This window comes from Brienomyrus brachyistius, chromosome 13 (assembly GCF_023856365.1).
Source record: "Brienomyrus brachyistius isolate T26 chromosome 13, BBRACH_0.4, whole genome shotgun sequence".
NCBI classification, from domain to species: domain Eukaryota; kingdom Metazoa; phylum Chordata; class Actinopteri; order Osteoglossiformes; family Mormyridae; genus Brienomyrus; species Brienomyrus brachyistius.
In genome coordinates, this window is record NC_064545.1 from 3,495,876 (window position 1) to 3,512,408 (window position 16,533).

General features: G+C 48.2%; 1 protein-coding gene and 1 pseudogene across 1 annotated transcript; both read left to right on the forward strand.

The window, feature by feature from the left end:
• LOC125706767 (intersectin-2-like) overlaps window positions 1-10,413 on the forward strand; it is a 130,220-nt pseudogene extending 119,807 nt beyond the window's left edge.
• Window positions 10,414-10,919: 506 nt separating this feature from the next.
• Window positions 10,920-11,858, forward strand: LOC125706768 (germinal-center associated nuclear protein-like). Its single transcript, XM_048973588.1, has 4 exons — window positions 10,920-11,043; window positions 11,123-11,413; window positions 11,497-11,616; window positions 11,700-11,858. Exons 1-4 carry the CDS (start codon window positions 10,942-10,944, stop codon window positions 11,856-11,858), a joined length of 672 nt encoding a protein of 223 aa, XP_048829545.1. The 5' UTR covers window positions 10,920-10,941.
• Window positions 11,859-16,533: the final 4,675 nt, after the last annotated feature.

Consider the following 16,533-nt stretch of genomic DNA (forward strand, 5'->3'; position numbering starts at 1 on the left):
TCCCTCGTCATCTCACGCCTTGACTACTGCAACTCGCTTCTAGCGGGTTTACCACTGAGCGCCATCCGTCCCCTCCAACTGATTCAGAATGCAGCTGCTCGTCTTGTTTTCATCCTTCCCAAGTTCTCCCACACCACTCCTTTGCTGCGCTCCCTCCACTGGCTTCCTGTAGCTGCACGCATCAGATTCAAAACACTGATGCTCGCATACAAAGCCAAAAATTCTCTGGCACCATCCTACCTAAAGGACCTCATCACACCCCGCTCTGCACCACGATCTCTCCGATCCTCCAGCACTGCTCGACTGGTCCCACCTCCCCTCAAGGCACAAGGAAGACACGCATCTCGGCTCTTCTCTGTCCTAGCACCTAATTGATGGAATGAACTCCCCCTAGATGTCCGAACAGCTGAATCCTTGAATGTCTTCAAGCGACGACTCAAAACTTTTCTTTTTCAGAAATACCTGACGTAGAACTTCTATATTCTTACTCGACTCTTTTTCTGGTGTGTGTTTTAAAAAAATAAAATAAAATAAAAATTCTGCACTACTCAATGGCGTTCTCAGAGATAGTATTCGTAGCTGGGGTCCTTATTGAGCTAGCATCGGAAATTCATTGCAGAGTCTCAAAGCACTTATGTAAGTCGCTCTGGCCAAGGGCGTCTGCCAAATCCTGTAAATGTAAATGTAAATATACTGCATGGACAATGAACCTTGGTCGAGAACAGCTGTACATCTATGTTCATGTGTTCTCCTGGAGTGAAACTTTCAGCACAGTTCTTGGTGAAGGCTGGCAGAGAACGTGGTCATGAGTCTGATGGAGTCATTTCTGGATGACGGGAGAAATGTCACAATGGACAATTTCTTCACCTCACTGTCACTGTCACACAGACTGCTTCACTTTACTGGGCATGGTGAATAACGTTTGCCGTGAACTTCCTCCATTGGCAAAGGACACTGCACAGGGAGAGGAATTCTCCACGTCAGTGTTTAGAATGGCGCGCATGTATTCAGTACGAGCAGCAACAAGCAAGTGGCCAGTAGCTGTGTTTTACAACATGCTGGACTTGGTGGCGGTGAATGCCTACGTTCTGTACAAAGCATCTACAGGGTGGAAAGGAAAAAGAAGATTGTTTCCGATTCTTCTAGCCAAGGAACTCCATTGCCAAATACAGGGATGATGGTCACTGGGTTTTCAAACGCTGCAAACACAGACTTTGAAAGATAGACAGACTGTGTGGGACAGTAACCACTGAGACAAAAGGCAGAAAGATGACGAAGAGATGAACCTGGATACATCAATTTTTACATGAACAGCCAAACATGCAAAGCTGGAGAGATCACACAAAAACAAAATTCACTTTTGGTGTTATAATTCAGTGATGGCCAATGAAAATGAAATGACATTTTATTCTGTATGTGTATGAGCATGTCAAAAACCATGGACCATGACTTCACTCAGCTTATGACATTTATATACAAACATGCATTGGAGACTGAAGTGTTAGCATGTTTTCATTTTATTCATTTCATTCTATTAGCAACTTTTCATTCTATTTTCACTCAATTTGTTTTATAAATAACACAGACTTGTGTTTCCATATATTTTGTGAATGTGCGTCTTTCATATTTGCAGGTCAGTCAGCGTGTGGGATATTTGGTATAGATATGGCAGACTTTTGTGAAGGTTTCCATGTCACACACAGAGGTTTAGCCTGCCTTGGATTTGAGCTACTCTGAGTAAAAAATGCAAATGCGCCAGGCCTCACAGGTAATGGGTGTGTTTGCACAACAAAAGCAGGAGGAGGATGGGGCTGAAGACCTGCGAAAATCACAGCAGGGGTGACAAACACCTTGGGACTCTCAGCAGAGAATAAAAACTCGGTAAATCTAGTGTTAAACATGTCAAGTAAATTGGCGATTTAAATTGGCCTGTTAATGGCAGTTCCCATTAGGTGTTAGCATAGTGCTAATTATCAATGCCGGTAATCGATCTAAAATCATTTTGGAGGCCTACGTGGTCCCACTGTTAAGCAAATAAATTCAGTGAACCAAATCTGAAACAGCACAAAGACGATAACAGTCTTAAAAATGATTAGACTTAGAGCTCTTTCATTTAAAAACAAATTGAGCTTAGGCTACTTGAAGCCTACATCTAAATGCCTGTGTTTGTGTGTTTGTGTAGGTTCCTGTGATATCCTTCAAGCCCAGTAATCACCACACAATAAATATTACTTGGCTTGTGCCGTTTATTTGCACTACTACAAACAGGCTTAACGGCTTCTGGCTCAACTTCTTGTTCTAGCTAGCTTCCATTATTCCCCAGAACGTTAGCTCCCTCTAGAGGAATTATATGGGTATGCTTTCACATTCAGTTTACCACAGTTAGCCTACAGAAAATCTGTATTGGATCAGTATTTCTGTTTAGCCTACATTTTTGTGCATTACACAAATATCTTTTTTTTTGTGCAAATATCTTTGACACTAATAGGCAGTGTTGCAGGAAAATAGTAGCCTATAATGGTTAATTTAGAGAATGTGTTTCTAATTACAGAAGTGAGGGAGAGCAGAATCATGTGAAGGAGGTGTACGTTTAAGGTGGAATGGACGATAAATCCTGAGTTCAGGTACTTATGTGACAGATAATGTACATCGGGCATACTGCAAGATATGCAAGAAAGCTTTTGATGTAGGCAACATGGGCATTTCTGCTGTTCAAAGCCATGCCAAAGGACAGGGACACAAGAGGGTCCTCTCCTTTTGAGCAAGTCACTGGTGTTGTGTTAGACCATAGCTACTTGCCAGCCAGCTTTGGAGCCCTAACTGAGAATGCTCTGGTGTATATCACAGGTTTTGTTGTTAGGCAGGTCGTGAAGAAGCTGAAGTGTGATGTGCTGCAGTAGCTTGGTTAGTACAGCCGTGCCTTCACGTCTCGTCAGAACTATCATCTGCTGACCTTGCGTAACAATGGAGGCCTGCTGGTACAGTAATCCATGGTACAGTAAAGGCGATTGGCTCAGCTGAGCAGTGCATCAGACAGGCCTCCAACATCCAGTCTCTGTTGAATAGGGTTGTGAAAGCAGATGTAGGTTTTCAGGATGGCATTGGCAACCATCATTTCAATTTAATTTCACTTGTCTTGCTTTCACAAGTTGAGAGAAGACCATGTGGCAAAAGTACATACTCTCCAACTACAGAGCAGCAGTTTGAGGAAGAAACTGTGTAAAATAGTATTGTTACAAGGATACTAAATACTAGACACAGAGCCTCTGTCTTCCCACCCCCACCCCACAGGAAAGACACAGCTTCTGTGTGTATGGACCTGCCCTGCAGGTAAAAGCAGGTAAACGGATGTTCATCTTTCATATTAAATGTAAAAAAAAAAAAAGAATTTTCTTTGTCTGGAAAATGTATTGTGTACAGTTCATTGTCTATAGTTCTCTACAAGTCTATACAAATGCCCGTTGCTTTGGATAAAGGCGTCTGCCAAATGCTTAAATGCAGTAACAGTCCTAGCCGATGAGGCGCCCTAGGAGAGCATCAGCGCCGGCACCCCCCCCCCCCCCCCCCCCGGCGTAGGAAAACTATAGCGGAACTAATGTTGCGTTTGGGTTGAGGTCTGGTCAGTTTTGCTGGTAACATTTTCGTTTTGCTCAGTTATAAGTGCAGCATTTGTTATGCGGCTGAGAAAGTGTTTTAAGTTATAATGTCAATATTCATGGATATTGGAGTTATTGTATGACCTGCAGTCATAAGTTAATGGCGTGAGCGAGCTGTAGCCTATTTATGTTTGTGTTTGGTTATTTTTAGGAAATTGCCTGTGTTTTTACTTATTCATTTTTTGATGTATGTGCTTTATTTTATCTAGTTCTCACGGCATGCTCGACCGGATAGATATGTGAATAAATGCCCGTGATCAGAGATCAACTTGTGTTCGTTATTGAGGGAGGTTACAAGGGGGGGGGGGGGGCTCATAGGAAAGTTATGTATCATCATCATCGTCATCATCATCATTATTATTATTACTACTTAATAGGCTTTGTTTAGCAGGTAAATTCATGTGGGCTTGTTCTTTTCATATTACTAGCCAACTAGCTTTAAGAATAGTGGAATGTTACACTTTTTTCTTCCTCCGTTTGTGGCGCCCCCTGGATGAATGGCGCCCTTGGCCCATTGCCTATATTGCCAATGCCACGAGCCGGCCTGCATTAATGTAAATGCATGAGTGGTAACACAATGGGATTTATCATGGAGATTACCAGGGTCTTTCAGCTAACATTGCTGGCCTTTTTTGTGGTGTTTTGTATTTGCATTGTTCTGCACGTAGTAGGAGAGTAGTGTATGTTTATTTCGATTGGAAGAATGAAAAAATACCTATATGCGCATTACATTTTGAACATAAAAGTAGGCTGTGTTAAGAAAAACCGCTTCCCTGTCGATTTACTCGTGGCTCGGTCGTAAATACATGTCTGACATTTATAATGAACCAAGACAATAAAAATCGCTTCTCAAATTTGCCCATTTATGGTTCTTTATTTCTGAATGCCAGCTTGTTCATTTAAAAGGAGCTCTACCCCGTCCCAAGATGGCGGCTCTGTTGACGCATTCGCTCCCAAAGACGGCTGTATTCAACGCGACATCCAGTGTTTTTATCTCTGGTACTGATCTAGCTGTAGTTAGATTAAATACAGTACAACTCTTCACGTAAACCCGCATTAGAAACAGAGGTACAGAGAGAGTGTAAGGAAGCTAAACTTCATCCATTATTATAAAAAGAATAAAATACATTACTCCAGATTGCAGTGTTAGTTTGGCCTCCTTTGCATATTTTCCTTTTCCTTCACAATTCATTTATAAAAATAGATCCAGAAAAAGGAATAATTGGAATGTTTCCTTATAGAAACAGTGGGACAAGATAACACTGTGGCCGTTATGAAGCCAGGCGCCGAAAGTTGGTGACGTATCCCAGCTAATAAATGTTATTTATGAGAAAACTACAGTAATGTGGATGTCAGTTCTTCTTTATGCGTCCCCGCTGGTGGACGGCGTGGCCAATGCTGCTGACAGCCTTCGGCTATGATACAGTCCCAATGACCGAGCTGGAGCACACTTCCACTTTTAGGATTGGATGGAGAAGCAGCATACAAGATCGACAGCAAGACAACTTCACCTGTCCAGCAAACCAACCATGCTGAACTGGCCCCTACTAATGGAAGTGAGATGTACTTCTGCAGGGGGTGTTATAGGGGGAAGAACATCCTTGCGTCTGCCGGAGTGCCCCCTCAAGTGGCTGTGACCGAACTCGATGGATGAATTGGACTGCATGTACTATGGCTATGTTGAAATAATGTTCAACGAATGTTATTGACATCTAATCATAGTGCATGGAAGCAACTGTGGAGTATTAGTTCTACTATGTGGTTACATCTAAAGCCTGAAATACCTCAGTGTAATGATACTTTATGCACTGGGCATGGGGGAATGTATAATGTAGCTACACACCAAGCTCAATTACGGGTTGTCCATAATAGCTGGAGGGGCATAATGGTGTCGTGGATCGCCCAGGGGAAGCCCCTATGATGTCACGCGGGACTCCCCTGCCACACCCCCGCTGGTTTCCCTAGGAGGGAGTTGAGCAGCGGCCGTAGCGCTTCTACACCTGTCCCGAGAACCGGCAGGACCGGTTACCGTTTGCCCTCCTCTACCAGCTGATGCCCGTCGGGGTAATCGGCGAGCCTTTTTATTCGTGTCTGGCACACCTGCCGGTCTTCAGCCCTCCGTGCTAAGTTCCAGCGTTTATTCCCTGACCTGTCTCCACCTCTGTTCTGCCTCTTCCGCCCTTCGCTTATAGCCTAGCCCTCTCACTGCCGATGCCGATCGCCTGACCACCTGTCTGTTTTCACTACCTCGATTTTGGATTTTTTTTGTCTCTGTCCTGTTGCTCTCTCTCCCGGAGTTGACGGAGAAGATAAATATTGGACTGATCCGCTATAGCGTCCTCCTTATTTTCCGCAACCCCCCGCCGTGATTAATGGACTCTACAGGTAAAGGGAGAATAGCTAGATACCTATACTAACAAAAGTAGGCTTTTGGACGCCTGGACGAGATTGTGATAAAACTGATAGAGGATATATATGCTCACTACGAACACGTCATACTAACCCATGTTTTGATACGAAGGGAAACGTGTGCCAATAGTACTATTGGCCCCCCCGAGATATGCTATTTGAAGTCGGTCCTCACATCCTTTGTGTGAGTACCATCCACGTCCATACGTGCCGTATTCCGGATGTTAGAATAACACATATATTTGGAAATGGCAAAACAAAACATATTGGTTAAAAATTCGAACACCTCGAAACCAAACGCAAATGTCACAAGCAACGCAGTTACTGAATATTTTTGAATGTGTGAAACTAACGTCAATATCTGTCATTACTTGTTGCACATGCTTGAAAATTAGTCAGAAATCTGTCCACTTAAAACTACGTAAATAAATTCTCTACTTGATGGGCTGGTGCTGAATGAATAGGCCAGCTGGCCAACTTGTGTCTGTGCCACTGACTGGCATCCTGTAAAAATCCCCTCACTGTAAAAAGTCCAGACAGCAAATTAGTTAACAGTAATTAGTAATCACGTGTAGTTCTCATTTATCGTGATGTAAACTTCAAAACCTTTTCTGCACATTTTAATGATTTAATTAATATTACCTAATTTGTTTATCATTTTCTGCAATCACTGTATGTTAAAGCAAGTTTTAAAACTAGCTGTAAAATTATTGATGCTGTTGTTGAGCTGAAATTTGTTGCAGGAGTGAGGGGATGGATACACTATTCTATGGATGCCTCTGAAGAGAATAATTATCCCGATTTTATATTGAGAGAGATGGTTAATTCCATTTTAATGCAGACTGGGTTCACAGCCCCTGTTCTGCCCTTGATCTTTTGCATGCATGCTATCATGTATTAGTTTACTCTGAATTTTGATCACATGTCAAACTAAATAAATTTTGGACTGGATTCCATGTTTTTACGCTGTAAGTTACATTTTTATTTCAGCATAATTATAAGATCCCGCAGGTAGAAAATAAGTCTGTTACTTAATAAATGACCATAATGACTGCTGTATATATTCCATAAATATACTGAACTGGAGTTCTATGCATCCTTACAAAGTAATAACTGTAAGCGTTCTTTAAGTATGAAAGAGTTTAGGACATTGTCACCTGCAGTGGATGGCCACATGTCCCCATAATTATAACTTTAGATTATATTTCTGCATGACTGAGTATTCACTGAGTAACTGGTAGTGTTGGATGGTATTCACGCCTCATATTTACCATTTATATCAGTCTTCAAAGTGTTTAGATTATTAAGGCTGGTCTTGGTTGTTTTCTTGCCTGGAGAAACAGAAGTTTGATGCCATGACGCCACAGCTGCTCGCCGTTCCTGTCAGTACGGTGGAGGTAAGAGTTTGAAACGTTCATCAGCCTGTCAGCTACGCATCTCGCCTGGATACAGGACTCAGCTTTTATTCTTCCGTAATACGCCCTAAGCCCCTCACTCTACTCAATCTCAGTGCTGTTTGGTAGTAAATAAGTCATTGTCACTGACTGCCACAGATTACGGAAATTAAATGGCACAAGTGTAACCCTGTCATTTTAAAGAGGGTAAACTCTGATCAGGAAATTTACGATGTCAGAATAAACTGATTTTTAAAAGAACTAACTAATGTGCCCTAATAAGGAAATGCATACAATCAGAATAAAATATCTGTGGTTTTTAACAGTGGTACAGTAACAGTCTGATAAAGAAAGGTATCAGATCAATATATCTATAGCATGTAATGGAACTTGCATGAATATATTCTCCCCTCCGGAATTCATAGTTCCAGTAGTTATCTGAAATTGCCGTTATTCGGAAAATTACAGACTATGAACAAAAACGGACAATGCAAGAAAATAAAAGAATGTGTATGACGGAACTCTAGAGTCACATTCAAGAAACACCATAAATGCTACTCATACACAGTTGGGGGGCAGGGGTCAATACATAGACCAAGTCCTTGTGCCTGTAATCGGAAGGTCACCGGTTCAAACCCAGCCTCAGCACGTCTGCGGGTCCTTAATTCCCCCAGCTCCCTAGACGCCCCAACAGGTAGCTGCCCTTCACAGACAACTTACTCCACAAAGGGCATGTTGAGGGAGACACAAAAAACGCAATATCCCCACAGAGTTATTATTAGAAGTTGTAGACGATGAATTCCAGCTGAATGATGTTAATTTACACATTGCTGAAACTAAAGTGGAACACCTCAACATAAATGATCTAGAAGCAGGCAGTGTGAAGGTGTCCACATCACATGGCGATGTGGTGAAGGGGCCTCTGCAAACAACGTATGGGAAACAGAAGAAAGGAAAGAACCGGCAAAATTACACCCCACTGTCAAAAACGAGAGCCGGTGGCTGAAGCTGAACATCCTTCTCAGCCTGTTATTTGAATTTGTCAAATTGTTTTTAATCATTGTGGGATTAGCCCCATTGAACCCTTCACATACATACTTACAGCATCTCTAATATACTTTGAATTGTAAACATGTTTCTTCTCTACATCCATCCATCCATTTTCCAAACCGCTTATCCTATCGGGTCGCGGGGGGTCCGGAGCCTATCCCGGAAGCAATGGGCACGAGGCTGGGAACAACCCAGGATGGGGGGCCAGCCCATCGCAGGGCACACTCACACACCATTCACTCACACAGGCACACCTATGGGCAATTTAGCGACTCCAATTAGCCTCAGCATGTTTTTGGACTGTGGGGGGAAACCGGAGTACCCGGAGGAAACCCCACGATGACATGGGGAGAACATGCAAACTCCACACACATGTGACCCAGGCGAAGACTCGAACCTGGGTCCCAGAGGTGTGAGGCAACAGTGCTAACCACTGCACCACCATGCCGCCCCTACATCCATTTATTTCTTACCTATTATGCAATGTAAGGGGAATCTTACTAATGCTAATAATTACAACTAATATTGTAACTGTGTTTTGCTTATGTTTGGAAGTCCTGCGTGCATGCGTGCCTGCATGTGTGCATGCCCTGTGTAAGTACCTACCTGTCTGCGTGCCTGTGTACATGTCTGCCTGTGTGAGTGCATGCGTGCTTGTGTGGGTGCGTGCATTCCTGCATTGGGTTCGAAGCCAAGTATAGTCTGAAAAACTGAACTCTGTGACACTTGCCACAGATCCCGAAACTGAGGCAGCATCAACAGTGAGACGTGCCCGCCGCCTGGACAGCACAGACAGCCTGGGGGGGATGTCACCCTCCGAAGCCATGGTGCTCCAATGCAAGAACATTCCAGCCAGTCTTAACAGCAAGGACATCCTGGGGGAACATTTCCGCCAGTTCGGACGTGTGCAGCGGATCTTCTGCAGGCCCCAGAAGAACCTGGCCATAGTGCACTTCCACGACCATGTGAGCAATGGCTTTGCACACCTTTGGGGGGGGGGGGCTTGGGTCGCTGTACTCATTAGGCTGTGGTCTCGTCCATGATCTCCCGGGCTTTCCTCACTGACTTTTGGTATCTTTCAGGCTTCTGCTGCCAAAGCCAAGAAGAAGGGCAAACTGCTGCGCAGGCATGAGCTCACCATCTTCTGGCAGAGGAAGAAGCAGAGTGAGTGACTATTACGGTGCTCTCTATCTGTGCATCGAGCAAGGCCAGGGCGGGGTCTTTGTGACTCGTTGCAGCCTTTCATTCCCATGTCAGCTGTTTCGATGAACTGGTTCTGTGTGTCTCTTAGGTCCAGGAGAGAAGGGCCAAAGGCCTCCAGATGACCCTGATCCTCAGAGCCAGGCAGGAGGCTTTGAGTCAGCCCCTGTCTGCAAAGCCCTCTCCAAATCCACCTCCGGCTGGTCCTCCAGCTCATCCCTATCCAGAGGGTAATCTTGTCTTTAAATCATTCTCTTACCGTAAGAGTAAATAACTCAATTTTACAATAAGATGGCCGGGTCTTTATTAAATTAAGTTAGGGAAGAAAATCACCTTTTTGAAACCCAATGCAAGTTCTTTAAAAAAAAATAAAAATCTGGATCACTCTGGTTTTTTATTATGTATACATTTTGTTTGTTTTTTTTCCAAGCAGCTTGAGTTATGTTAGGTCATCTGGTAATGAAACTCTTTACCTCAGGCTCGGATTCGTGACATTAAAGTCAAACTGAGTTCTTTGGCTGCTATGCCCCCTACTGGCCAGGTGTTCAAAGGAGCCCAGGGTTTTGCCAGCTTTGAGAGGGACAGCCTTTGGTCTGTCCCTCTCAGGTCACCAGCCAAGAAACCCCTGGCGACAAAGGCCCTGCAGTTTGAGAGTGAGCCGCAGATGGAGCCCAGCCCAGACGGCCTCGAATCCGAACATCTAGCCAGCAGCCTCCCCTCTCCCCTCTTCCACCTGATTGGCCAGGTAGCTGAAACCGCAGAGGAGAAGTATCGTCTGCTAGAGCAGCGGGACAAGATCCTGCGACAGGGTAGGTCCCCCTAGGGTCACATTGCTGAGCCACCCCCCCCCTCCCACCCCAAAGTGAATCGCCAGCTGACACGGTCTCCTCTGGCACAGCTCGGCCCAAGAGGACCGACCTGGATCTGTCCAAGGTGTTTGTGGGTACGGTGTCCTGACATGTGTCCGGAGAAGGAGCATTACATGAGGGAGACCCGGAACCAACTGAGCTCTTTTGAGGGTCATCCCCAACACGGAGAAGGTATCACCACCCCTGCCCCTCTTTCCTAATGCTTCCCCCTCCCCGCCATGAATTGACAGACCACAGGCTGCAAATCACCCTCTGCACCCCACGCAGGTGGACCACACTGCTGCCATTAAGGAGTACAGCAGGTCCTCTGCTGACCAGGAGGAGCCCCTCCCCCATGAACTGCGGCCCCTTACTGTGCTGAACATGACCATGAACTACCTGGTTACCCTGGTCATGGACCAGGGTGAGGACAACTACCGTGACTGGTATGACTTTGTGTGGAACCGCACACGAGGTATCCGGAAGGTGAGCAACATTAGTCCGTGTCTCATTATTCCTGTGCCCTGCGGGGCCTCGTCCTGATCCTTTTCTGGGCCATCTGCAGGATATCACTCAGCAGCACCTGTGCGACCCGCTTACGGTGTCCCTTATTGAAAAGTGCGCCCGCTTCCACATCCACTGCGCACACCACCTGTGCCAGGAGCCCATGATGTCCTTTGATGCTAAGATCAACAATGAAAACCTGACCAAATGCCTGCAGAGCCTCAAGGAGATGTACCAGGACCTGGCCAGCAAGAACATCTACTGCCCTCATGAGGCAGAGTTTCGGCAGTACAGCGTGCTCCTGAAGCTCAATGATGGAGACATCCTCCGGTGGGTGGCTGGCCGGCAGTCGGTGTCCCGTGTCACCGTGGCACCCTCTCCAGCTGAGGAGGGAGGTGCAGCAATTCCGGGCGGGAGCTCCGAAACTCTCCGGAGGTGAAGTTTGCCGTCCAGGCCTTTGCCGCTGTCAACAGCAACAACTTCGTGAGGTTCTTCAAGCTGGTCAAGGTGGCCTCGTATCTGGCTGGTTGCATCTTGCACCGCTACTTCGACCAGGTGGGGGAGCCGTTGCTCCGCTCCCTACATCCTCATCAGCCCCAATACCTCACTTACCTGGACCGCTCTGGTGCCCCCTACAGGTGCGCCGTGAGGCTCTGCGGGCCCTGAATGTGGCCTACAGCTCCCGTGGTTCCACCACATTCCCGGTCGAAGACCTGGTCCGGATGCTCATGTTCCAGAATGCCGGCGAGGCTTCGGACCTCGCGCTGCAGTATGGGCTCGCGGTCGATGCAGGGTAAGGCTGGGCTGTGCTTCGTTGTCCCTTTTGTGTTGGGGGGCACGGTGGCTTATCTCTGATGGGGGTGCTAATCTATGATGGGTGGTATATTTTATTGAAGCTCTGCTCCATGGTGGAGCTAAGCCGGACAGCGTACCAGGAGCCTGAGATCCAGCCACGTCCAAAGCGCTCTGTGGCCATCGCAAGGAAGCGGGAGGTGCTGGTGGGCCAAGTGGTCAACGGCGCGCCACTGCCCAACCCACCCCAACACACACCCGTCAACAGCTTTGACAGCCGCAACAAGTACCGTGGGGATGGGCAGCCAGCGGAGGCAGGCAGTGTGCCCAGGGCTGGTGCGTCTGCACTCCACCTTCCGCTAACTGTTACGCTTCGTCCACCTTCTGGCCTCTGATTGTAATTTTGTCATTTTTCCTGCCCACGCTGTAGCAGCCTCCCCTCAGAGGCCCCCCAGTTGAGCTGGATGCGCGGGCCCCTCCAGCACCGATCCAAGATAGAGTAGAGGGAGAGTGGAGCACTTGGGGCATCTCCGTCGGAGGCACCACCAGTCGCCCCACCTACGCCTCCCCCACCGGAGCCCGTTTACACAGAGCAGGTGATAGATTGCTCATTGCTGCGTGTCAACCCAGTAGCAGTGTGTTGGTATTGCCATAGTAATGACAAATAACCCCCCCCCCCCTTGCAGGACATCGCCACGGAGGTAGAGGCCATGCTGGAGGAGGTAGTGCAGGCCGAGGTGGCTGACGTGGCTGCCACCGGAGCCGAGTACATCTCTGCTGCACTCAGGTAGGAGCGTGAGCCAGATAGGGAGCAGTGGCCTCTAGAGGGTTGGTCACACTCAACCAACACCAGTTTGGTGATGTGGATGGGTTGTTGCAGCATGTGGAGGCAGTGCTGAGTGAGGTGGTGGAGCAGATGCTGCGGGAGGTTTCTGCTGCCGAGATCCAGGCAGAGAGGGAGCATATCGCTGAGGAGAAGCGCAGGATGGAGGAAGCCAGGTAGGCCTCACCTGTCTGGGCTGGGGAGGAGGGGTGGGTGCATTTTGAGGGGATGTGCCATCTGATGGGCCTGTCTCTGTCAGGAGAAAGCAGGAACAACAGAGATCAGGTACTGGTGAGCCAAGGGGGATCAGAGGTCATAGAGAGTGTTCAGATAACTGTATTATAGGCTGAACGCATGCCCCTTCGTGCCAGGCGTGCCCAAGAAGAGCAGGCAGAATGTGTGGCTCGCAGCTCACAAGACGTGTGTGAGGTACTGCTGGAGGAGACGCTGTGTGGTGAGCTCACCCTGCTGGCCCAAGACGTCCTGGAAGCAGAGTCCTGGAAGCAGAGGTTCATCAAAAGGTAAGGGGCCGGATATTTTGCCCACATGCTCGCCGACAACCGGGCTTCACCCTGTGCATGTGTTGCAGGTGGCGTGATGTGGTGGCCGTGCGCAGGCAGCTGAAGCGACAGATGCGTGATTTTCCTGCTGCCCCTGGCTGTGTGGACCCCCGCTTCAGGCTGCAGGCCTTGGCCCCCAGTGCCCCCCCCTCACCCTGCCTGGACAGGCTGGCCCGGGGCGTGGTCAACCTGGGGCACGCTGGGGACCTCTCTGTTTCCTGCACCAGGTACATCTCTCTCACAGCATAATAATGCTGACATAATATTCATAATAGAGGTGCACCGATCCCACTTTTTCAGTGCCAATATAATCTTGATACCTGAACATAAGGTATTGGCTGATTATGAGTATGATCCAGGACCAAAGCTCTTTTTTTTTTTCCAAGCTAGTAAATACAAATGGAAAAGAAGTTTTAATTAGCCCACAAGAAACATACACCTCTTTTGTGCATCTTGTATTGAGCATTTTTGAGACATTTTGCAGTTGTTTGAATATCTTCACAAGTACACCCAAGTGGCATGCGTCACTTTTCACTGTGATAGCAGCACCTCGTGTATCAAGCTATAGCGAGTGCGCAAAACAGCCCAAGCTGGAAAATCCATCGCTTTTTTTCATATTACTTGCATTGCCTTAATTGAGTGCACTATTAGTGGGATTTTCCACTGAATGTTACTTTGTTTTTACAAAGATCGCAAATCGCTGTGCTACTGGTTGTTTCAAGCATAAAATTCTTCCAGGTTTTAGACATGGGCCAGGCAAGTTGCATTTGCTACCATCACCTGATCCTTCCACTACAAAGGACATGCACATGACGTCATAGCAGGGGAAGTCACTGCACTCACACACACTGAGTGTCAAAAAACCGAGGAAGCGTTAACGTTCAGCTTGAATGCCACAAAAAATAAAAAAGGGGGGAAAGCTGTTGTGCGATTTGATTGTACCACTCAGTATAAGAAGAAATAGACTGGCAATAACTAAATAATTATTGAACATGGATCGGTCACATGTGGCCGATGTCCGATCCGTCTGATTAGGTATCGGGGCACCTCTGCTGAATTAGACAGTACTTCCCAAAATGACTTCCGTCCTGTCCGTTTATTTTGCTGGCCATTGATTTGCTATAGTGTTAAGTGTACCGATGCTGACACTCTGCTGCCTTCTGCAGGTTGGCGAAGATGCGAAGGGAAACCGAGCATCAGATGAAGGTTCACTTGTTCTACCAGCAGCTCCTGAGGTATGGTGCTACTGTAGAGTAGCTGTTAGCCATTCATCACTCTCCATGTGCTCATCTACATCTCCATCCACTTCAGCGAATCTGTGTGGGGGCCACTGGACCTGCTCAGTCTGGTGGCAGCAAGCGTCTCGAACCCATCTGACACAATCTTCTGGAAGGCAGCCCTCTTGTTGCCAAGTGATCATGAAAGAGATGCCAATGTTGCTAACCAGCCAGTGTTAGTTGGGTTTAGAGGTCCTGGAGCTTACATTTGTGCCCCCCTCCCATCTCTGATGCAGGATTTTGACAGAATGGCTGGAGTCCAAATTCGGTAACTCGGAGAAGCAAGAACACAGGGAGATGGTCCCCAACGGACACATGCAAACCTTGAGCATCAGCAGCGGCCTGCGGAGCGTGGGGGAGCGCATGCACACAGTGCACGTGTGTGTGAAGGTGTGGCAGATAGGGGGGAACTTGCCGATGAATATCGACAGGCTTCATGCCCCTGTGTTGCATGTTCTGTCATTAATGTTAGTCTAGCATAGCTTAACATAGCCTAGCATAGTCTGGCACTATGTGATATTAGCAGGTCCTGTGGTAACACAGATGTTTGCGAAGGGTGCAAGTGCAGGAAGTGAGGCCATGTTTCTCACTGTGGGTCAGGTGGCCCGCGGGCCCCTCAGCGAGGAAGGCCAGTTGGCATTGGAGAAGCGGAAGGGGCTGATGGGCATGGGCGCCCTGCTGATGCTGCTGCCCTCGGCAGTCAGTCCCGGGGCTGATGAGGAAGACGGGGACATCTTCCTGTTATCCGCCCTGCTGCAGCTCCGGCAGATTCAGCAGGCTAATGCCTGGCCACAGGCCCTTCCTCTGGTGGTGGTGGTCACAGGGCCAGCGATGAACGGCTAGAGGAAGGTGTGACACTTTACTTTACTTATAGCATTTCTCTTGAGGCTATGTTTACGTATGCAGAGCTAATACAGTTGGTTTGTTCCTCCTGTCTGACCATCGGTTTCCTTTCCCTGTAAGACCTGATGCTTCAGACACTCATTGAGGAAGGTTTGATTTCAGAGTACATGTTCGTCCATATCCCCGAGACCACGAACGAACCCCAAGGATCCGAGCAGGTGAGTGTGCATGTTGTCGCTGGCCTCGGTAAGATTGAACCATCCCATTGACTATCACCCCCGTCTCCCCGCAGATCCGCCATGCCGTCAGGTGGCTCGCTGCCCGCTCCACGGCACCAGCCCGGCTCGTCTCGCAGACGTTGGTGCAGGTTGTGGAGGCCGGGCTCTGCCGCGAGTTTGCTGGTAGGCTTCACCGTGATCGGAGGGACCGTGACATGGCGGGACTGCCCTCCCAGGGCCCTGCACCCGTCATCGGCCTCTACAACACTGTCCTGGCTTTCTTGGCTGGCCTTGTGTCGTCCCCGAGTCTGGCTGGCCTCTCCTGGCCCGTGGCAGAGTTCTCGGTGCCAGGGGGTGGTGACTGCCTACCACATCTGCTCTGGAACTCGGCTGAGCACCTGGAGTGGCTCCAGGGGGCAGTCCTGAGCCTGCGGCTGCCCGACTGGCCGCTGCCAGCCGTGGGGGGTATGTCCATGCCTCAGATTCGGAATTCGGATTTCTTGCTAAGTGGCTGCTTCTTAGTCTGTTTCCTTAAATTTCTGCTGCTGCCACCGCTCCCCCCACCCAGCTCCTTGGAGCCAGCTGGTTGCCTCCATCTTCCAGTACGTATCTCAAATCCCATGGTCCCGCCACAGCCAGCCACTCCTTATGTCCCAGTTGGAGAACCTTTTGGAGAGGCTGCGTCAGGACTGTGTGGGCCGAGGTGGGGGGCCGGACAAGGAGCCCACTTTCTGGGAGGTGCCCTGGGACGAAATTGTCATGCTCTGTGTAGAGCACCAACTCCTGGACTGGAACCCTCCTGGGTGCCCCGTGAGTGAAGGTGAGGGGGGTGGGGTGGGTCTGACGTTTGGGGGGGCCTACTGGGGATGCCATGCAGGTGTGAACCTATCCCACCATCTTCAGATGTCATCAGTGACGACGGAGAAATCCCGGTGTATTTCCTGAGCGATGGGCGTCCT